Genomic DNA, 24,710 nt, shown 5'->3' with positions numbered 1-24,710 from the left:
CTTTAGAGGCCTAATTAGAGAGTATATTATAATACAGTAAACCAATCAACAAGTCAATTTAGTAACCATGGTGTAATGAGAAGACTTGAATTTGGATTTAGAGTCCACAGACCTTTCACTACTTTTGGTGTTCATGTGTTAGGTGCAGGAGGGACAGTATTTTCTGGGACTTTGCTGAGATTGCCATTTGGTAATTTAATGTTTTAATAGTTACTCTGATTCTAAATGAAGTGAATTACCACAAATATAGTCATATACAGCTTGCGTTAGTGAGTATTTTGATTAAAAAATCATGGAACATCAAAGTCTTCCTGACGGTTGAGGTAAGTGAAGCATTTAAACATATGTAAATTCAAAGAATAGATATACTTGGATGGTGTTTATTGAAAATTGTTTACGCCCATTTTCACTTTTTTGCACAGTATATTCACAAGTGACTATGATTTATTTGTTACATTGAGAGAGCCACAATTGCTACAGGGATTCTAGAAGGAGTTCAAAATATACTTATTATTTGAAAAACCCAAACTCTCTGTTGCTGTAACCACATTATTAAAAAAATTTAGCAGCATGAAAAAAGGTAAACATACTTTCAAACAATAAATTTTACTCCATGTGTGCATGAGGGTATGTGTTTATTTGCAGTGCAAGCCTTGAGGAGATGCGCTTGCAGCAAAAATCTTTATCTGTATCTTCCTGGGAAAACTCTAATTTCTAGGTGTCAGGTGATTACAGTACAGATAACTCAAAATGGATTATTGCAACTTAAGAATTTTGACTATTTTACATGCATCAGGTTGAGTCCTGTTACCTCCTTCTCCATATATTTTTAATACATCAATGAAAAGCCGAGCAGGACACAAAGCGAGGCACAGGGAGTGAAACTACTTAACGTGTAATGGTGAGTGGGATAGACACACAACACTTAAGGTGGTGCTGGGGATGAAAGAGTTTGGTGTAACAGCACGAAGTAGTGGAAGTGACACTGACACAATTTGCAACAGGCTAAATCAAACTAACGGCTGCGGTGAAACATGTGAAGGTCAAACAATCATTTTACTGCAAGGCCATATATTTCCATGTCTGTGCATAACAAGTGGTGTTCTCATACTCGGTGCAAAAGGCAGATAAAATACCTCAATAGGCAAATAACCAAAAACTTTCATTTGTACCTTGGAGTTGGTAACACTAATACCAAATAAAATTATTTGGAAGTGAGACCTCCTTATTTAAAACCCTGTTAAAAAGTTCGACCTGTAAGACATATTTGCTAGGCTTGGCAGCCATCTTGGATGTTCCTCATTAAATCACTAAGATTACTGATTTTCTCGAAAACGTTTGATAATTTTTGTTTTTCTAATTAGGATACTTGAAGCAATCCAAACTAGCCACAGGCCTGTAATGTAAAAGGTGTATTGAACACTAAGGAAAATATAATTACATTGCTAGGGAAATGTTTTACCTAAGTGTATGGGGAGAGTATTAATTATTTCAATTATAACATGTAAGGGTGCAATAACTGCATTATGGATTGAAGTCTAGCCTAATAACAGAGTTATGAATCAAAGGGCTGGTCAAGTTATACAAATGATTCACCAGCTGTCCTGTAGTTTAAGCTCCATTTGCTTTTGGATGGATGAACATTGCACTCACACAAGAGAACAACTGCATATTCCTCTATATTGTTCTCATTTAGTGAAAGCATGTCAAACATGTCCTATTGAGAGGTTCAAGTCCTGTTTACTTTTGTACAGATGTGAAGCAACAAAGCGCTCTACTGTCTTCACTATTTATTCTAAGAAAATGTTTTTGCGAATTTTTCACTATTACTTGAGCAGATTTGAACTTTGAGCTTCCCTTCTAGACAAATTTTTTTTAGTACTGTTTATTTATTTATTTATTTGGGATGTCCCATATTAGTCCTCAAGGGCTGGATCTTTGCCAGATTTTATGGAGAACCAGAGTCTGTGTTAAATTGTCCAGTTTAGATTATATTACATGCACGTTTATCCAATGGGGATGTCTTGAAGTGCATGTCTTTGTCCACACTCTTGGTCAAGACAATTCACACATTTTCTCATTAGCGGTCTACTTAGAAGCTTCAAAACCTTAAGTGGTCAAGCGCCTCTTGTCTATCTAATACCAACTAAGATCACAGAATTGGACCTCTGTTTTGGCAACCTATAAACATTCAACCAGTACACTATATAGCCGCTTTATTGAAATGGACAGAATTCTGCCAACAAAATTAATTCTGCAAGTAGTGACAAGCAATGGTGCTTGTTTGTGTGCGTGATTTGTGGCTAATTAAATATATTTTAATGATTATATTGCATACTTTGTAAGTGTTTTAATGATTTGTAATGCTATATTACTGAGATATTGCTACTGTAAATACATCAATTGAGCTTGTTATGGTATTGTGGTATTGCACTTTTGCATTGTATTCAGTTTACTTCACAGCTGCTGTCCTCAGTGCACATTATTAATACACGTCAATGAATCTTTGTATTGCTGTGCAAGTTCATTATGTTCACCTAATATTTAACGATCCACTTCCTAACAGCACTTTAAGAACTGAAGGGCTCCGGTACTCAGTAGGCTCAGTAACACAAGAAATTTTGTTATTACCGAAAAAAGAAATCCCCAAAGCTCTGAGGAGTAATGACATCCATGTCTCGTCAAATAACCAAGGGTTGACCTACCCAGTGCCTGACAATGAAAAATGCATGATGGGAAAATTATATCTGACAGTGATAAAGAAACACCTGTGCCAAATGTACTGGAAATACTAGGGTCCTGGCCTTAAATCTCTGCAAATGATAATTCTGGTGGACACTAACAACCGGAGAGAAGACAACCTTGGCTTTGGGGCTCCACAGTACACCTTGGCCCAAGAAGTTGTGGCACATTTATTGGAGTTGCTAAGATCCAAGTTACATTCTGGAAGATAAATAATTTCTCTTAGTTTGGATTTTGGGGTGGTGACGGTCTATCATAGAAGTTCATGTATATGATAGGCCATCAAATTCCCTCTTAATTGGAGGAGCTATTGCTGCGGCACTGAAAGAGGGAGGTGAAATAGTTGCGGAAAGCAGGGATACATAAAGTACGTGAGTAACTCTTGAGGCAAGGACGCTATAGTATCACCGTCCTCCGTGCAGTTCTCAGTTAACAAAGTGAACAGTGACTTTACAGGTCTTTCTAAGCAATACATAGCAGAAGGATTTGCTGCAGAAAACCACATACAAAAATAACTTGACATCCTTGATACAGATGATTTAGAAGACACACACTGTGATGTATTTTACATGGCTTACAGGCATTTTTGAAGTAAATTCTAACTTGAAGCCGTAATCCTGTCAGACCTATTGGCAGGAATCAACTCCCCTATGCAGAGCGATGGGGCAGTATCGTCGCCTACAGTACTTTAGGGGCTTATAAAGCACTCATGTTCCCTGTCTCACCATCTTACGTCCCTCAAGCCCCTCCGCCACCCCTGTTAAATAACGCTAGGACAACACATGTGTTTCGGCCTTGAGCCATGCGCCCCACTAGGCTGTACTGGCTACACAGACAAATGGAGGCAGGTGGGTGTGGGCTCGTCGGCTGGAGTATGATCTCAGTTCACGCTGTCTTCATCGCTCCCATCTCTGTCCTCTTTGGCTTCGGAAATACTGCTTTCATCAATGTTCTCCAAGGAGTCGGCGTGCTGTATGGACAGCTCCGACAGCGCAATGCTGGGCAAGGTACTCTGCTCCGGGTACAACCACGGCTTGTGCTGGGGGTTATGCTTACGCTTCCATTCCGGGTACTTCAAGCAGGCTTTGTACATTCTCTTCATGGCCTGTCAAGGAAAAGCAGGAGATTTCAATTACAGGGAACTTTTATGCAAACATATGTACATTTTTCTACGGCCCTATTCTAAATTTGCCACATTGTCATTTGCCAACTATATCAATATCCAAATGCATTGAGCGTGTGGCCTTGCGATTCCTTTTAGAGCTTCCTGGTCATGTCAACACTATCTCTGTTGACATGACCACTATGCTAAGTACTCTAGGGTTGCATCAGGGTTGTGGTACCAGTAGGCTGATGCTCAACTGCATGGTACAGAAGCAGACAGAAAATACATATGTCTTAGTTTACAATGTAGTAAGGGGTCAACCAGAAACTCTAGCATAATTTTAAATAGTAACTGAGTAATTGCCTTTACATTTTCATTTCCTAAGACTCGAGGCTGCATTTTGTGGAGAAGCAGTTCAGCTTTTTCTATCTACTCAGTCCATACTGCTTGGGCCAGCTCCCAGTGTGTGTGGAGGGCACCTTCCACAACTGGAAATCAGCTCACACATCTCCCGCTCCTGTTTCCCTCAGTCGCCATTGCTTCATTAATGTAAATATGTGTATGAAGTACATAAGTCAGGCTTTTTGGTAATGTTTGTTTCTGTACTGTGCCTCAATAATTATTCACATTGTATCTTAACCACAAAAAAAATCCACATTTTTAATCACACAAACTTTTATTAAACTTATCTACTGTCATACTGTTGCTGTGTTGCAGCATTTCTTGTCGCCATTGATTCTGGTTGTTGAAATTAAGTGTCTGGATGTGAGGTGCACCAAGGCGCAAGAGCAATGGCCCCATGGACATCAATTCACTGAAATGCCAGGGATAGCGAAAGGGACCTCACACGCCCTTTGACCTCCATTTTCACTCACACACATCACAAATTCACACTTACACACACTCTCTCTCACCTAAACACACTCACCCACAAGCATGCACACAACATACATTTAGAAGCATTTTTGTACTTACTCCAGCTGCCATGGAAGGGCATACTCCAGCTGATTGTACTCCATCCGTATTACACTAATAGTGAATAATACAATATTATTTCCTATTAGTGTGATAGAAAATTTATAGAAAACAGTGGAGCCTCAACTGACTTCCATAAAGACAAGCTTTCCCTGTGTTCCTGGCACAGATGGTGCCACCTCTGAGGGCAGGGATCACAAAGGTAGTGCCTGGGGTAGCAAACGGCAAGCAAGGGGCCGCAGATGCGACTCCTGGCGACCCCTAAATGACGACCATGAATGGCCCTTGAATGTTTCTAGCAAGGTCTGGCAGGGCTTCCTGGTGCTCTTCCAAAATCCATATGTATGTGCGAACCCTATACTCTGCTAGGTCAGTTTTCAGAAACCTGTAAGGAACCTCAGGTCAGCCAATGAGGCTTTGATATCTTGCAAAAGTATCAAAAAATCACAGATGAGTGGCCGTTCTTTTAACTTTTTAGTCTCCACTCACTGCAACAAACTAATTCAGGATGTACGCACTGTATCAGGTTTGCTGACATTTTCAAAAAAAATAAAGACATAGCTATACCCACTTTAGGTCTATGATCAGAACCGTTATTGACAATAGTCTAGTGTCAGGATATCCCTCTGGGGATGAGTTGCGCGCTTTACACATACCTAATACAAATACAAATACAACTACAAGATATTTTGTGTAGGGGCCAGTTCTACTCTTCCATAACTAATCAGGGCATAGCTGCTCTGGGGTGCAGTAACTCAAAAGGCATGGAGGCGCTATACTGGCTGGTGGTGGTGGGACTCTAAGGAAACCATGAGTTACATTGAAGTAGGGTTGACATAGGAGATGGAACCACTAGAGTTGTAAACAGAGGTCTATTGACAGTACTATAAACCATCACTTTCTAAATAGGAAAGAAAATGAGGTATTAATCATACATCAGGCATAAACTGGAATTCATGAATTTTCTTACAACTCATAACCCTGATCTGGCCTTTATTACTGAGATATGGGCCAATGAAGCCTCTGGCCCAGATCTAGTTGATGCTGTGCCCTATAGCTATGTTACTGCTACAGTGGACAGGGCAGGCAGACTAGGTGGGAGCTGGCAATGATCTTCCAATCTCTCCATCAGTGCCTGCTAGATTTCGATCTAAACTCTAGGACCTGTAAAGCTGTGCATTTTAAGTGTAAACTATCAGCTGTCAGTTAATTCACTGGCCTATTGATCTAACGACCTCTGGGGCCTAGATCTCTCTTTCCAACTGAGATTGGTAATCTGATTGAACCTTTTTTGATGAAGAACAATTTAACCATTCTGGAGATTTTAACTTCCAACTTGAAGACACAGTCAATAAAGACTCCCTAGCACTTACTGAGTCCCTCTCGGGAATGGGGTTGTCCCAATTGGTATCAGACCGTACACATGAGGTGGGTCACACACTAGATGGCATTTTCTCTAATGATTCTAGAATACCGTTTCAGTCGGTCCTTCCTCTTAGTTGGTCTGATCATGGGGAAGTTGCTTTCTCGCTCACTCTCCCACTTTACGTAAAAGTTGTCACTTAATCAGTAATAAATTAGGGAGGAGAACTTGGAAGAGAGTATCTACGAAAGTCTGACCAAGATATTACAGAGTGTGCCCCTTGAGTTCTCAGAAGATGAAGATAAGGGTGCAGTTGATTTTGCAGCCTGGTGCAGCTCCTATTCGGGAAATTAAACAGAGAAGGCTTTCGCCTTCATACCCCTGGTTTAATGAACGACTGAGATCTCTTAGACAGGCCTGTCGCCGTCAAGAACATATCTGGAGGAAAAACTTTGATGATTGGGAAAAGCAGGTTTAAAGAAAAAACATAAGGGAATATAAGTCAGCTCTCAATGAGAAGTCTTCATACTGTTTTCAGAAAATAGAAGTTGACACATCCCCTAGGTGGCTTTTTAAGGTGGGTCAGCAGCTCTCCATCCCTCCGTCAGGTGGAGAATTAGAGAGCTCGCAAGTCTTTTGTGATCAACTCGCCACCTTTTTTCATAGTAAAATCACAGACATCTAGGAGGTGCTGGAATCTGCTAAACTAAAAAATAACCTTAGCCCTCGAATGACGCAAGGGAGTGCCATGTTGGAATCGCTGGAGTTTCTGAGACTTGGGAAGCAAGAACAATTAACTTCAAAATAATGGAGCACTATATTCTGAACTCTAAATCAGGTTCACCCTTGGAAGCATGTGGTCCGACTATCGTGCATATTCTAGCTGGCACTGTAGCACGTCCTCCTACGACCGTGATGACTAAAGTGATCAGCGTGGGCTGCTATCCGCGTTACTGGAAGGAAGCTGTTATCAAGCCTCTTTTAAAAAAGCCTAAGCTAGATAACAAGGACTGCAAAAACTACCGCCCGATTTCTCTACTTCTGTTTCCAGCCAAGATCCTTGAGAAACATCTGAATGGCCATTTGATGAAGGCTTCGGAAGAGCAGGGGTGGCTGGACAATTCACAGTTCGGCATCTGTCAACATCCTGGCACAGAAACTGTCTGCATTAGGCGGCTAGTAGACGAGGAGCAAGGCATATCCATGGTTCTTCTTGACCTGTCCATCGTCTTTGATACTATCTACCCCTTGTTGCTGATTAAACGCCACCAAAACGTGGGTATTGCAGATTAGGCATTGGCCTTGTTGTCTTCCTTCCTCATTGTCTGTTCCCAGAGAGTACTGTTAAACCAGTACCAGTCAGATGTTTTCTCCCTACCTGGTGGAGTGCCACAGGGTTCTTTTCCCTGAGCCTGAAATTTTTCAACCTGTATGTGTCTCCTCTTGCAGCCATCACTCAGGCTTTTGAGCTGAATGTAATATCATATGCTGACGATACCCAGATCATCGTGTCGATCCCTAGGGACTCAAGTGAAACTGCATACTACTTCTCCCAATATATGTCAACAGAGACTGACTGGATGGACTGTAATTTCCTTAAACTCAATGGGGAGAAGATCTGAGGTGTTGCTTTTTGGCATGCAAACTTCAATCTGGAATGGTAGTTGGTGGTCAGACTCCTTAGGTGCTCCCCTGATTCCTGATAAGGAGGCCAAAAACCTTGGGGTTATTTTAGATACTGAGCTATCTTTGAGTGGTCAGGCCAATCGCACTGTGACAACTTGCTTTTGGTTCATTAGGAAGCTAAAGAATATATTTCCATTTCTCTCTATATCAGCGAGGAAACAATCAATCAATTATGGTACTTATAGAGCACGGCTTATCACCCGGGGGGGTTTCCAGGCGCTGGAGGTGGAGGGTTTTGGGGGATGGGGAGGAGGGCTGATCAGTCCAATAGCCATGCCTTGAGGTCCTTCCTGAACTGGATCAGAGAGGGGGATTGCCTGAGGCGGAGATGAAGCGTGTTCCAGGTCTGCGCAGCGAGGTATGGGAAGGATCTTCCTCCAGCCGAGTTCTTGCCGCTCCTTGGGGTGGAGGCCAGGGCCAGCTGGGCGGAGCAGAGTTGTCTAGAGAGCGTGTAGAAGGAGAGGCGGTGGTTGAGGTATGCAGGTCCGATGTTGTGTAGGGCCTTGTATGCATGTGTGAGGAGTTTGAAGGTGATTCTTTTGTTGACTGGGAGCCAGTGGAGGTCTCTCAGGTGGACGATGATGTGGTTGTGTCGGGGGATGCCCAAAATGAGTCTGGCAGCAGCGTTCTGGATTCTCTGGAGTGTCATTTGTAGTTTCTTGGTGGAAGCAGATTGCTGTAGCCTTAGGCATATCTAGATTAGATTACTGTAATTCTCTTTACCTGGAGTCCACTTCTGCCACACTAGCAAAACTGCCGGTAGTACAGAATGCACTCGCCAGAGTAGTGTTGGATATTCCTAAGCGCCAGTCAGCCTCTGCAGGGCTGGTTGAGTTGCATTGACTTCCTGTCATAAAACGCAACATGTCCAAGGCTATTTGTTTCGTGCACAAGGCGCTTTACCATTGTAGTCCTGCTTGAATTAAAGATATGTTTCATCGTTACATTCCAGGTAGAAATCTCCGCTCAGACCTTCGCAATTTGGTCTCCATGCCTAGAGCCTGTAAGAAGAGATGGGGAGATACAGCCTTCTCAGTCGCAGCAGCCAAACTCTGGACTATGCGCCCCCACTCCCTGACTGTGATCACCGAACACTTCCCTTGTAGAAAGGCACATAAGATCTGGCTTTACCCCCTACAGCATTTTACAGTCTAGTTTGGTAAGTTTTGCGACACTTAGGCCCATATTTATACTTTTTCGGCGCAAACTTACAAAATACAATTGTATTTTGAAAGTTTGCGCCGCTTTTGCGTTAAAAAGCAGCGCAAATGCGGCGCTAAAAAAGTATAAATATGGGCCTAAGTCACCATTGGTCGGCCTTAACTACAGCGCCTTGATGCCCTTGGGTAATTGTTGTGCTTTACTAATTCAAATTCAAATCAATTCAAATAGGAGCCTACTCCTACCTTTCTGGGAGCTAGCTAGATACTGAACAGCAAATATGATGGAGCGTTATAAACACATGTTAAATAAAAAAGTGTATTTTAATTTACTCTGAACAATTCATGGGTTGATTCTCACAGAAAGTTATAATTCTGCTCCAGTAGGTCCCAAACCCCATCTGGGTGTGCATTTATCACTTTCAAGAATTCAGCAACTCCTGGGTCCAGGGGTACACATTTTACATCTGTGCCGAGGATTTTCCACCAGTGTAACTGTGCCCACTGGGCCTTATTACAACCTTGACGGAGGAGTTTCCCCATCACAAATGTGGCGGATATCCCGCCCGTCATATTAAGATCCTCATTGAATATAATGGGATCATAATACGGCGGATGGGATATCCGCCACATTTGTGATGGAGGCAACTCCTCCGTCAAGGTCGTAATAAGGCCCTGTATATTTAGGCACAATGAAATGTCAGCAGTTTTGTGCAGGGGCACAATTTGCTTATTTTGTTTTTTAATCACGGTGCAAATATTTTTCTCCGTGAAGAGGCCCGTCCACGGGTAACTTCCCCAGTTTTGAGGGAGTTCTTTCCCATTCAACTGGAGTACATCTCTGACCATTTCCACGGCGGGAAGAGATTGGAGATGAGTTTAGGAATATCTGTACACTGTCAGGCTTGTGGGCATTCCTAAACTTTCCCAAGAAACTACACCATGGAATGCACACTCCCCACCCTTGAGCGGCTCCTATTCATGACCGGTATTATGCAATTGTGGAACAAAATGCATGGGTAAAAGTACGAATGCAAGGGTCACCTTTTGTGAATATTCCCAATTCCAATCTTTTGTGTGTGAATCATACTTACAAATGGCTTTGTGAATAAACACCTGACAACTCTGAAAATAATTTCACCATGTGAGAGGGGGCAGGGTCTTGAAGGGGAGGAGTCTGGAGTCGGGGGGCAGGACATTTATGCCTATCACCAGCTGGCCAACCACGGAAGGGCGGGGCCTAATACCAGTCACCCTCCACCATCCACCAAACAAATAACCAAGGCTTCTGAGGCTGTCGCCCGCGTTTTGGGGAGGTGGTAAAACTCCTGATGGATCTCAGCTGCCCAGAGCCTTCAAACACGAGCGGGAAATCCACTCTCTGGAGACTTCCAGCTGTCTGGCAGTGGATCAGTGGGAGAATATCGGAAATCCAAATATCGTGTGCACAGAATACCGTGTCCAGAATATTAAGGACAGGCATATCGAGAAAATAAGTGCAAATAGGTAACTATAAATTTACTATTCTTAACTCTAAAACTACACACCTTGAATATATATGTATCATCAAGCTACAAATATGTTGGGTTATATACAGTAAAACTTTACTTACCCATACATAGATAGTGACCTTCACGATATTCTTGTCCTTGATATTTTTGACACAATGTTCTGTCCCACGATATTTGTGTTTCCAATATTTTGTCCCAACACCATTGGCTGTTCAATGGGAGACTGCGTGACAAGAGTCGATATCGGGTGATACACCGCAGCGCTGTGTGACTTGGCACATCTGCTCTTAGTGTTGTTTAGTTTTAAAAATATTATTAAAAGGTAGCGTCACTCAATTCTATAGAGCACTCAAATAATGTATAGAGTGGTGTATGTTTCCACTGAGGAAAATCTACAAAGCAAGACACTTTGGAACAAGTGAATAAACAGGAGGGAAGATCTTTGTCCCTTTTCTCTATAGTTGCAGGCCACGCCCACCACGACTTTAAATGCAGTGAATACAATGGCTGGTGACTCAATCGCTGAGGCTTCAAACTCGTTTTACATAATTTGCTATTAAAGGTGATTAAAAATAAATGCATTGCTCAGTGACTGCATTTCTAATAAATTTCATTTGTTCACTTCAGCGATTTCGTTAATTGCTTTGATTTGAATGTTCCAGGGTTTCATGATCCGCTGCTACAGTTTATTCATGTATTGTTTATGGACCTTCCTTAATGAGTTTACAGCAAAGCAAAGCTCATTGCAGCATGTACTATTGTGGTGCAATTTAACATAAGATCACTCCAAACTCCCCAAAAAAAGAACAAGCAGGACGGTGAGATCCAAAAAGTTCATGCGGAAAGAAGGACTTGAAACCAATTAAAACATGCAAATTATGATGCAGTTAATTAATCAACAAAGGGCGAATGTATGTCAGATCAAAATGTATCAAGGAGTGGACACCCAGTCCTCCTAAGTGCAAGAGTGCTGCCAACTGTCTGGATGGTGTTTACTCTAGATGGCAAAGAAAGTAGGCCAACAACACATAGCAATCATGAAACAGAGGGAACAGAACCAAAAACCTATAGACAGCAAATGCATCCACAATAACACAAATTCCAGACGTTGTGCCAAAGGAAGGATGGCAAGAGATCCTGCTGGTTGGAGGTAGCTAGGAATATGAAGTATTACTGTATGTATGTTTGTATGACTCTGCACATGTTAAATTATGATCCACAAACCTAGCCACAGACCAACGGTGCGCTAACTATTCAAGTTGGTTGGACACAAAGCATGACGGTTGGGTGATGAGGGACATAGGAAGCCAGAGGGCCTGATTTAGATATTGGCGGATGGGTTACTCCCTCCCAACAGTGATGGATATCCTGTCCGCTGAAATCTAAGTCCCATAGGAAATAATGGGATTTAGATTTCAGCAGACGGGATATCTGTCACCGTTGTGACAGAGTAACCCGTCTGCCAATATCTAAATCAGGTCCAGGATGCAACAGAGAGGTAAAGTGAGGAGAGGACTATGTAGGATGGTGCATGCAGGATAGAGGGAAAAGAAGAGAGGGGGCAGACGTGGGGTTCTTGGGAGGAGCAGGGACCCAAGAGAGGAAATCTTATGAGTAGTTTGGTTATGGCAAAGTTTTACTTGTTCATAACCTTAAAACCTCTTGAGTTCTTTTTTTAAGTGGCGGGAGAAGGTATTGGGTGGATTCTGACTTGGGTGGACCTCCACGTCTTGCAATGTGGCTGCAGAAGCCCTAACACCTCATGTTCTGCTTTCAGCAGGTCCTCATCTCTGATTAGGAGATGCTGTTCTTGCATTTGTTTAATAGTAGTCTGAGACACCGGGTAATGTGAAGTGGTATCGTGGACTACATTGTAGATAATGCAACAGATCTTGAAGATGATGCAAGCTGAAATGAGCAGCCAGTGGCGCTCACTGAGGGAAGGAGTTATCCTATCAAATTTAATAAGGAATGTGCTGCGTTCCGCAGCAGCATGACAGTGCTTTTTAAGAGGGTCAGATGGGATACTGGATGCCAGTTGAGGCGTTGCCTCCATCAAGGTGACACAGGATCCACCCCTCAACAGCCTTTTGTAAGTCTTCTTCAGGAAGGAGTGACTTCACATTGTGGAGCAGGAACTGTTGAACTATGGGTTTCCGTCAATACATATCAAACTCCCATTTCTTCCCACTTGTCTATAAACGCTGTTTTTGGACAACTGATAGTACTTCCCCAAAAATGACTACTATATATTTGACCTTTGATCAGTAAGTTATATTCATTCACTGATGTTACCGTAGGCTGTGGATCAAAATCCTTGATAAAGCCCAGGTGGCGCTGATACTTAAGAACTTCCTTTGATTTTACTTTACATATACTGACAACTGATTTCTATAATTAGTGATATTAATTCATATCCAATCCCCATTTGACAAGCATGAAAGGGTCTTCCCTTTGCAGATCTTGTGTTAGAGATTGCAACAGGCCCAGACCCCATGTGGTAAGAAAAAACTTGATGTTCAGTGTTCACACCGCGTTGCTGTCCAAGGACGCCATGGATCGGCTTCCACGCGCTAAGCATTATGGAGCACACCTTCATAGTATTCGATGCCTCTATAATACCGCATAATCTTGCTGATTGATTAATAGATTCCGAGTTTCTATAAAGTTGCATGTATCTAAAGAAAAATTATTTTATACTGCCAATATTCTTCAGCAAACCAATCCTTGTTTTTTTCTGTTAGGATTCTAGTTTTCTGAACAGGTATTCTTAATAGCCTTTTCCCCAAGGAAATATGGTGGGGATCACTTCCTGTGTCTGCTGGTATAACTTCCCATCCAGTAGGTATTTAAGGAGATCTGGACTTGGCCAAATGCATCACAACATTTCTCCTTACCAGTTGCTCACTCGCAGTTCCTGTTTGGAAATTCTTTTTTCCTACTTGACTCTGTGCTCCAGCTTGACTCTATACTTCACTTCATCTCTGTCCTCGTGTTGCTCGTCCATGTCCTTAGGCCTGGACCTTTGCAAGGGTTTTTTCTGCAATCCACGTTTCCACTTCCAAGGAGTATTTGCTTTGCAAATAATATCCGACATGCAGTTTAAATCTGGAGCCTGCAATTGCCACGAGAAGCAAGTAGCCATATATCTGCGTACAAAGAAGTCAATCAAGACCCCACCAAGAAGATCTACTCTTGACACTGACATCAAATAATGTAGTTTAGAGGATTGGGAGAGATATAACACGTGGCAGAGGACAGCAGTAAAAGAGGACCCTTGACTGAGCACAAATCACACTTAGGGGGTTATTATAACTTTGGAGGAGGTGTTAATCCGTCCCAAAAGTGACGGTAAAGTGACGGATATACCACCAGCTGTATTACAAGTTCCATAGGATATAATGGACTCTTAATACAGCTGGTGGTATATCCGTCACTTTACCGTCACTTTTGGGACAGATTAACACCTCCTCCAAAGTTGTAAGAACCCCCTTAGTTCCTGATTTAGAGTTTGGAGAAGGGGTTACTCCATCACAATACTGACTGATATTCCATCTGCAGACATATAAATCCCATTATATCCTACAGGATTTAGATTTCGGTGGACAGGATATCATCACCGTTGTGAGGGAGTAACCCCTCCACCAAAACCCTAAATCAGGCCCTTTGTTTGTTTCCCTGCTCATATCAAGAGCTGTGAAATTTACAGGCTTCGTTCAGGAGCCCTTGTTGTCAATTACACCATACATCAACTCGGCCAAAACTTACTTAATTACTTCCCTCAGAAATAGTGACACATCTCGTCTCTAAGGAGCAACGTAAAATAGCAGCCGACACACTGGCCATCCTCAGACTCTGTTTCAGCAATGCTATCCTAGCCAGGCCTTGTCCATCTTGCCTAGGTCTGCCAAAAGCCATTTTACAATCTGCAGACATATTGATTTCCTGAAGCTTTATTGGCAGCAATGAAATCTTTGGATCACCTTCAAGCTAGGACGCATTGCCTATAAAGTAATACACATGAACAGCCCTCTCTGCAAGGCTGCTCTACTGTCCATCTCCAGAGGTCATGGAAACCTACTAGGCTGAAATGTGTTGAGGACTGAGGGCCCCAAGTTCAGAACATCCATCACCCAAGAACCCTCCATCACCGGGGCTGAAACTCTCTTCCATTTAGCATTAGACCCAACTCTCTCTCCTGCCCTTCAGGAAACAGCTTAAGACTCATCGATTCTGCCTCTCTCTAAACTAGTTCTACCTTCCATCGCCCCAGGCTCGATGAATCCTCCTCGCTTTCTCTTGAGGTTCCTCTCCCCATCTCCCTATTTCATTCGGCTGTACTTGTAATTTCTATCACCTTCTGTTGCTGTACGCACTTATCTCGCTGTCTGCACTGGCTATCTGCTAATTGGTAAGAATCTAAATATCTCTGGGTCCCAGTGTGCTATATAAAAACATTACATAATTGTAATTTTCAGTAGTGTCACTGGTGGAATTTCATGCACTTTATGTTACGCGCTCATGTTACGTGATGATGCAATGCGTACCATACTGTGACAATGCACGTATGGACACGAGAAAAGATGCAACAATACACGCAATTATCTTTAACCAATATGGAGCGATTACACCTTTCTATTGATACGGCCGAGTTTACCAATGTAATGGAAAAGTAATTACTCCCATATTTATCGCAACAGTACTTGTACATGTAGTGGGCCCAGGTTACACGATGACTGTATGCATGCCGTGCTCAGGGAAGTCTCCCCTAATAACTGACCTTCCTAACAGAGTCCAAATAGATGAAAAGGGCCTGCCCTAGTTAGAGACATGTTGCGCTCCTAAGTATTTCATTCTAACCCCCACTTTATTCCACACAAGTGAGTGACTACAGGACTGGTTCCTTCCCAGGGTGACCTCTAGTGTTAGGACCCGACAATATCAGGGTGAGCAGGTGCACTAGTTGTGCATGCTCACCAGTGTGTTTTTCACGTGTCTCTAGCGTGCTGTGATTTTCACGAGTGTGCCACACTGAGTGCACTAACATGAAAAATAAACAAACTAGTAGATGGAACAAGATTAAAAAACATAAGAGTTAAAAAAAAAAGGTTACCAATTGAAATGACAGACGTTTACGTTTTTAAGTTTACTTTGGGCTGTGTTTCTTCAGGTTAAAACTGCAGGGTGGGCAGGTAAGCCTTACTCTCATCTGCACGTACAAATTAGTACTTAAGGACAGAGAGTTGGGGTACCTTTCACTGCCTTGACGAAGGCCCTAGACCCTGTTGCAGAGGGATCTTATGGAGTTCGAAACATGTTGGCATTTGACAAGTATAGAGGATGTTCGAGACATAAGCTCCCAGTGACCGGTTTGTTTTTAATCCAGCCCTGTGTACCTGAAATAAAGGATCGCTGGGTTTACACAGAGGTTGTTTTTCACCCATTATATGACCAGATAACATTTATTCTGATCTCCCTCGCAAGAAGGTTGAGACCGCCGCCATGTTGGTATCATCTTAACATGGCGGGATGGACGGGTTGATGATGAAGCATGCCACAAAGTGTGGGTGAGGCCTTTCCATCTAAATCTTTTTTTTGCTTCGTGTTTCTTCAGATATAATCCTGTTTATTCCATAAAGAGTACAGGATTATACACCTGCAGTATTTTTTGTGCTTATTACATTTTCAGAGCTGTTACTCAGAAATTTTTCCTCTCACTTTTCACCTGGCATCTTAGACTCTTTAACGCATATGACTTTCCACAGATGCTCAAACAAAACCTACATTTTAGTTGAACCTCCTGGCCTACTGGCAAGCCCTGACTTAAGACATGAGGACTGTGATGACTGGGCTCATCTAGTCTAGACTGATAAACACCAGAATAGAGCCCCAGAAGAAGGGCCCAAATCTGGAGAAAGCGCTTCTGGGCACAGTAGCTCCATCACGCAGGTTACGTTGCTGACATTTCCTATTTCTCTCCTCTACAGTTTTTCCCTCCACTGTCAAACTAAAATCAGAAGGCCAGAATATCCTAAGCACTCACACTACATTCACTCTGCCTCGGCATTCTGACCAATCAGCAGTGCCTTCCTGTTCTGCACACAGGCCATGGACAGGACGTTTACACCAATCATACTCTGTCCCAGCATTCTGACCTCTCAGCTATGCCCTCCTGTTCCTATACACAGTTCATTGACAGACCTAAACAGCCAATCACATTCACCTTGTTAGGAAACCGGAAATACAACCATGGCTCCAAACAATATACAAACTACTTCTGATAGGCATGTAAAACTGATATTTCATTCTCAGATACATAGAAAGAAATATGCAGCCAACTCACTGCATATCTCCTAATCCACACAGGCTAACTGCCATTTTGATATACTAATGTGCCGCACAGTACAAATAACATCACACTCTCTAACCTTTATGGATTAAATTAAAATAAATTTGCAATTTCAATTACCCCAGGGCTGCCCGTATCCTCCAGAAACCCCCTCGTTAGAAGGCAAATGTGCCACAATCTACTTCAAAGGACAGCAGCATCATTTAAAGCTCCAGAATTAGAATAAAGACATTTTTCCTTATAGAGATCACACAGAGATTGAACAATGAGTGGCTACAGTAAACACTCTGTTAGAAGGAGCTCTAAGAGGGGCAGGCTGGAAAGCAGGTCAGCTGGAGTGAAGATCTTTACTTATTTAAAGGTTTATTAAATGCTTCAGATGTTCTGCTGCCTCTTTAGAGATATGAGGCAGTTCAGAGTAAGAAACAGCTGTACAACAGTACTTTTCCTAATTCCCTGAGACCCAACGCCATCTGGTTCAAAACCTGTTCTGTCCTCGCGAGCGAGTGGCATCTCGCTACTTCTTGGAAGCTGGTGCGGAGCTTCATATGCGAGGAGGCAGATGTCGCTTTTATGGAACCTGGCAGCCATGTTACATGTCTTCCCTACAGTGGGTTATCTGCTAGGGATCTCAGTCTTTTTCTATGGATTTACAAAACATGCTACTGAGGAAGCATCATTCTACATACAGAGTTTTACTCTAAAGGAATTATTGTGATTAAGAATGTTAGTGATAGATTAAAGAGTCCTCAAGATTGTGGCCATCATTCCTCATGGTGCTAATGAAGCGAAGAATCAATTATGTATTAACTAAATTGTTTTAGAGATTAATAGAGTAGTTCTAGTATTAATGCTGTTCTATAAACATAGAAAAATTGTCACTATGTCTCACAACTGATTCTTTGTTTCTTATGTTGTTGCAGAAAGATACACTGTTTCATGTTCATAATTCCACTCTCTCTCACAATATTGGTCTTTGTATGCATATTTCCGGTAGCCTGGTAAATGCATAGAGGAACCAGATTAATCACTGTTGGGCTTTGAATCACTGTTTACCTAAAATGATCTTGGCCTGCAATGGACTCTCGTCATTTGCGTGAGATAGAAATTTCACCCATCGCTTCATTGCAAAATAAATAGGTTATCATATTTGACTAAAATCTGGTATTTTAGTATGACTGCACTATGTGCTGCTGGCAGCAGAAAGGTTGGGGGACCAACCTCTTTGAAGGCTGTAACTGTGGCAGAATTATTGTAAATTCAGTGTCCTGAAAGTACAAGAAGGCAACATTCACTTCCTTCAGCTAGGTGAAAATGTGACTGCAGTATCTGTGGAAGGCCTCAAACCCTAGAAAGCCAAAGTGGTCACGTTCACCAGGACCAATGGCTCCCCATCACCCCCTTAATCCTAGCAGGATACCCGTGCACTTGGCATGAGCTTTACAGAGCATGTAGTCCTTCCCCTTGACCAACATACTGTCAGTGCAAGGAAGGTGCAGGCAGCGGAATTAAAAGGAGGAGCGGGGCTGTGTATTCTTTCAGAGTAGTTGCTCCCCCCTCAAGAACTCACTCCACACATCTAGTGGGATCAAATGTCACCTGCTTGTATACAAGAAAACACCTGAATTTCCTGGTGTCTAAAGGGACCTACAGCGCTCCTCAGTTGCCCCACCCATCAATCAATCCCCGATTATCATTAACCAGCATGTCCACCCAACCAAGGACAAAAGTCTTAACACTGTGTACCCACCTCAACCCAGATATCCATGTGGGACACTTAACCTATTGTTTCTGCGCAATGCGTGCACTTACGCAGCACACCAACTGCTCCTGCGGTACAAGGCACCACATGTTTAGTTATTTTTCGCATACGGCCGTGTATCGGCTATTGAACCCTAGCTTGGATAAGAGCTCGTGTAGTGGGTTAGTATTTTATCCTGTACAAGTCACAGAGCTGCCGGTCAGGGATAATCACGGCTGCAGACATCTCCATGGCTCCTGATCTCAGTCTTATTATTGTGGTAGTGGTAGGGTACTTAGATACGGGTTGTTAGGTCCAGCTCCTCAGAATGAAGGCGACTGGAGTCTATACCGGACAACGGGGAGTATTCTGTTTGGAATTTGTCATTTGCTGAAACTTTTTTTTGGGTACCATATAAAATAAACAGTACAATTCCCATGTACATACAGTGCTTCCATCACTTACACTCTGATGGACATGTTGATTAGTCTCGCCTTCGTGGTCTGTAGATTGAAAGTGTAATACTAGCAGTGACAGCGGTTTATGTAGAACTTCTAACTGTCCATGTCTGTATCATTTTCGTCCCTTGTGAATAGTTTGAGGATCACTCTGTCGTCCATGGAAGTGAAGCGTGAGTGGAGAGGGAGTCTTGAAACTTGTTTCCCGATAAGTCTCTTTAATACACTCTCAACATTCCCACTGACGCACAGTGAGGCGGCTTTCTCATGCATCCCACTCAGCTTGTGATGCCAAATATCTGTGAAGCAGGCCCCAAAGGTCTTTTGGGCAGTATCTCTCTGGCATTAGGCCCCAGTACTCTTCTAATTTTCATATCTTTCAGCCAGCAGTTTTTATGTGGGGTGGCACGTCTTCCGCAATGCAGTGCCACTCGTCTCTTGCCAGGATCCGTATCGTAGCTATGAGCTCGCAAGCTTCGGGTGCAATTTCTTTGACATAGCCCAGCAGGGCTACCAATGGCATTCTTCATTTGCTGTTGCCTCCCTTGTCGGGCAGTGCATTCCCACTAGACTACACGTGAGGCAGGACCCCCAACCCAGTCTTTAATGCCAGAAAGACCAAACACCAGAATAAATCACAATTTAGTTTCACAATTGCATATGCCTCCAGGATCTTTAGGCCCTGATATAGATCTTGGTGGAGTGGAATACTCGTCAAACATGACGGATATCCTGTCCGCTGTATTACGATCCCATTATATCCCATGGAGATCGTAATACGGCAGACGGGATAACCGTCACATTTGTAATGGCGTATTCCTCTGCCAAGTTCTAAATTAGGCCCTGAGTTGTCGTTAGGGACATTTGAGCTGATGTCTGCATTTCTTAAGAAGATCCAGTCCAGGGCTTGTATTTTAAGTAAATATTTTCCATCTAACCAATGACTTCAAGCGTTTTGAGATGTTGCGCGCCCCATGGATTGAACCAGCGGCATGACCCCTGTGCATAGAGAGCCCGGGTGGTTTAGATCGAAGGTGCGGTAACAGACTTGTTTAAAGGCTGGACTTATAAAAAACAAGAGGCAAGGAGACCTTTCTACGACAGGTATGTCAATAATGCATTGCAAATGCCGTGACCCGGAGCACCTCAAGAAGCAAATCATGGGTATTCTGCACAAGGGGCGCAAGAGGCAACCCTTATTCAATGGGAAGCCAGCTTGCTGTTCGCCAATTTGAAAGAACTGAGGAAATTTACCAAAGTACACCTGGGACAAGGAGTTCCTGCTTCATTTATTATGAATACTTTTTAAAATACCAGTTGCTACATTTGTTACATATTATTTATGGATAAATTATCTGTTTACATCAGTCATTTGTAAAGTGCTTTGAGATTGATACTTAGAATCTATGTGAATGAAAATACAGATTAGAAAAAGGCTCAAATGGATCCAACATGTAAAGTTAGACTGTGTTTTCTAAGAGGTCTACAGACAGCAGATAGGTGTGAATTTCAGTGACTGGAGAAATGACCTGCCTCTGTCTTTAAGTGTAAGTTATTATAATTAATATTGTTATTAGTATTACCAATTATAATTTACATCTTGGTCACTGAACACGTGTTTCTGATCACATAGATTATGAAAACTACAGCTCTTTTATTAAAGGGACTTTCCGAGGTTTAACTACACAACTAGTTAATTTGACGTGCCTCATTTGGGTACATAAATGTGGGTACATGAATGAATGAACTTTGCTTATATGGCACACAGCTACTCCAACAGAGTGTCCCAGCGCTTAAGGTACTGAAATGGGGTAAAGCAAAGGGAGCCGAGGCCCACTCCCCTATCCCTTGAACAAGAATGTTTTCAGTTCTTTTTTAAATATATCTTTGGCTGTGATAGTCCTTATATGTGTAGCAAGATGATTCTACAGCTTGACAGCCATCACCGTAAAAAAAGGAGCCTCCACGGCGCTGACGTTTATAGTGAGAGACTACAATTACGCCTGCATTGCTGGATCGAAGGGGGGTGTAATTCCAGACACCCTCTTATTTAGCTGATCCGGCCCCTAATTGGGGAAAGCTTGCTCGACCATTATTAAGGCTTTGAAGATCGTGCAATGCCACTCTGGCAGCCAATGCAATTTCTCATGAAATAGTGACACCGCAGCAAACTTGGAAATTTCACATAAAAGGAGAACCTCCATATTTTGCATCACTTGTAATCGTTTGGTTAAGTAATCTGGCGGCCCCAAGTAGAGAGCATTGGCAAAATCCAGCCTTGAAAAGATCAATGCACTGACAAAAGTCACCTGGGCAGAATATATAAAGAACTGGAGCCATTTTTTCAACATACGAAAAATCCAATAGCAAGATTTGACTAGAGTTGGCACCTGAGCCCCAAATGAAAGTTGGGTGTCAGATATGACCACAAAATTTTGAGCCACTAACGTAGGGAGAGGAGGGGTGGGGCAGTCTTGGGCCATGCTCCAGTCCACTCTGGAAGAGGGTTGCGACCAAATAGTAAAACTTCAGTTTTATCAGGGTCACATTGCAACTTATTATCTCTCAACCAATCCAGTGTGGCCGACACACAACCAGCAAAAGCAGCTTTGGCTCAGAAGAGTCCCCCTCATACGTGAGAAGAAGTTGTGTCATCTGCATATGAGATGACTCAGATATTAAAAGACTTCACCAAGAAGGCCAGAGGCACCATATAGATATTAAAAAGTGTAGAGGTGAGGGAGGAGCCTTGTCGTACTCCCCACACAGTCCCTTCGAGACTCCGATAAATGGCTTCATCCAAACTACCTGCTCATGTTGCAACAGAAAGGAACTCAGTCAGTCCATAGCCGAGCCAGTCACACCCGGTTGCTCCAGACTGTGCAGCAGGTGTTCTGACTGACTGTGTTGAATGCTACCGACAGGTCTAGAAGTACCACGGCAACATTGAGGCCTGGTCTAAACTAAATCTAATGGACTCTGCAACTTCAGGTAAAACTGCCTCGATACTGTGACGTGCTCTAAACACCGATTGGGAAGGGTGAAGCAAGTGATTCTCATCCAAAAAGTTGGTAAGTTGTTGGTTCACCAATCTTTCGAAGACCTCTGCCGCCGATGGAAGCAGGGAGATTGGTCTAAAATTGGCCGGGCATTCTGGTTCAGCACTGGCCTTTTTTTTGCAAGGGGATTACATTAGCTCACTTCCACCCCTTGGGGATTGTCCCCGCCTGAAGGAAAGAGCTAAACAAATCATGGTAGACCAGGCCAATAATAATTGCTATTGGCTTCAGCATGTGATAAGGGTATGGGGTCAGAAAGCGATCCCGATTTATATCTAGAAAAGGCAGACACAACCTCCTCCACAGGAGAAACTATGGAGGACGACAGATTGTGACCACCAGGGAAGGGATCTGCGATTTTCAATTCCGAAGTTCCAGAGAGACATTTAGTTACAGAGATAATAGCCTGGATTTTGAGTATTTTATCCTCAAAAAAATCACTCAGGTGGGTGCATAATGGTGGAGAAGAAGTTTTAGAATCAGTAAACATGGTAACGATTTTAAAAATCTATAATTGTCAGCTTCGTCAATGCGTTGCATGTAAAAAATGCTTCGGGCTCTCTTAATATTTTGGTGATACCTACGTAAGGCACTTTTACAAATGGCCTTATCTTGTTCCAATTACTGCCTCTGCCACGCTCTCTCCAATTTGTTACAAACAGCTCTCTCCTGGGATAATTCCACAGAAAACCAGCAGGCAGAGCGAGGCTTACAAGTCTGCTCATAACTTCTAATAGGGGGGAAAAAATCAGCTGTTTTCACAAGCCACCTCTTGCCAGCCCTATCCTTCGCTGTAGTGGCCCCTGACAGTACCGGTTTGAGTTCTAACGGCGTATTCTTGAGGTCCTCCAAAGCTACCCTGCCCCACGCTCTATCCTCACTCCTGGGGACATGGGGACGAAGGCCTTAGCTTGAACGAACTGCTACGAAAAAAACAAAACAGAATAATCTGACCATGGCACCGGAAACGGGGTCTCCCACCTCAGAGGAACATTCAAAAGTATTCCATCAATAGCATGAACAGCACTACGTGTAGGACCCATTGAGGCTCAGACCTAGTTATAGGAAGATAGGGTTTCCAACAAACGGGTCACCAAAGGGTCCTCCGTCTTGTCTATATCAAAACTGAAGTCACCAAGTATGGTAAAATCTGCATGCGAAACACATTTGGGAGCCAGAGCTTGGTCCAGAGAGGCTAAAGAGTCTGCCTGGTGCCCCGGGGGGCGATAAACAAGCACCCCCGAAAAGGACCAATGTCCACCAAACAGCAACTCGTCCATTTTAAAACTATTACATCCAAGACTTTCCTTATAGATGATGGCTGCCCCTCCGCCCCTTTTCTTGACCCTATCTAGATGAGCACACGGATAAGCCTCTGGAAAGGCAAAATGCAGGTCTGGATCGGAGGTGTCATCCACCCAAGTCTCTGTTCAAAAGAGCAAATCAATACACTCATCTTCCAACAGATCAAAAATATCAAGAGCTTGTCTCTGCAAGGAGCAAGCATTCACTAGAACACCCTTCAGCGGACTCAAGTGCTTATTCCTACCACATTTCTCCCTCACCCGTCGAGACAAAGGATGGACACTCGCCCTACATTTAAATCGGGAGCTGGGCCCCACGCCACCCATAATGAAGGGGCTACACCTCCCAGTGTTGTCCCCGCCCCTGATCCCTTTTAAGTCCTTAGCAGAATAGGACCGCGTGACTGCTCCCTCGATCCCATAACCACCAGGACGCGGACGGGCACAGACGGGCTTGCCTTAGGCGTGCCTTCGAAGCGGCAGCGGTGCGTCCGAGCTACGCCCATGTTTTTATATCTGGCAAGCCTAAGTGATTCACGGACCACCAGAGCGCAGCCGACCAAAAGATTGCCGCGCGCTGTGTCCTAGCCGACCCACCTCCGGGAAGCAACCTCTCCCAGTCCGACCTCTTTGCTATCCGGGTACACCTACAGGTAGCAAAGCAGGGAGAGGACAAAACACGCCTTCAGTCCAGTACAACGAACGTGTAAAAACAAACAAACCCCCACCCTTGTTCACCAATAAAAAAAGTTTCTGCCTCCCACACAAGCATTAATTAAAAAACATTTTCACATATAAACGGATTTTAAAATATAAGCGTATTGTACCAAGTGCTGAAAAATAGCAGCAGATGATAAAAGAAAATAGCAGCAAAAGCTATTAGAAGTAAATAAAACAGCCTAAGCGCTCAGCCCCTTATCGTACCTCAAGGTCCGTCCGCGCTGCGGCCATATCTGGAAGCCTAAGCGATTCACAGAGCACTAGAGCGCAGCCGACCTCAAGATGGGGGCACATTTACTTCTAACACTGTGGACATTAACCCCTTGACAGCTTGGCTGTCTGCATGCTGCTGTACCAGACTCCCTCCAATGATTTTACAGACCTTAATCGAACATTTGAGAGGCACTTCCCTTGACATTGTTGCATTTCCATCGCTTATGTCACAAGGACCTTCTGGATACACTTTTTATGATATATACATATGTTAATAGGACAGTCGAGGGGTAACAGCAAAAATACAAGCAGATCTGCAGGTAG

At 43.2% G+C, this 24,710-nt stretch overlaps 1 protein-coding gene across 3 annotated transcripts in view; it reads right to left on the bottom strand.

Moving 5' to 3' along the window:
• Positions 1-366: 366 nt before the first annotated feature.
• The window catches only part of STARD10 (StAR related lipid transfer domain containing 10), a 265,342-nt gene continuing 240,998 nt past the window's right edge, over positions 367-24,710 (bottom strand). For all 3 annotated transcript variants that reach the window (XM_069203768.1, XM_069203767.1, XM_069203769.1), the window contains one exon: positions 367-3,847. In XM_069203768.1, the coding sequence (XP_069059869.1) occupies positions 3,623-3,847 (225 nt within the window). In that variant the 3' untranslated portion in view covers positions 367-3,622. The remainder of the gene's footprint in view (positions 3,848-24,710) is intronic.

Source organism: Pleurodeles waltl, chromosome 8 (assembly GCF_031143425.1).
Source record: "Pleurodeles waltl isolate 20211129_DDA chromosome 8, aPleWal1.hap1.20221129, whole genome shotgun sequence".
Taxonomy (NCBI): domain Eukaryota; kingdom Metazoa; phylum Chordata; class Amphibia; order Caudata; family Salamandridae; genus Pleurodeles; species Pleurodeles waltl.
This window is presented reverse-complemented; position numbering and strand designations above follow the sequence as displayed.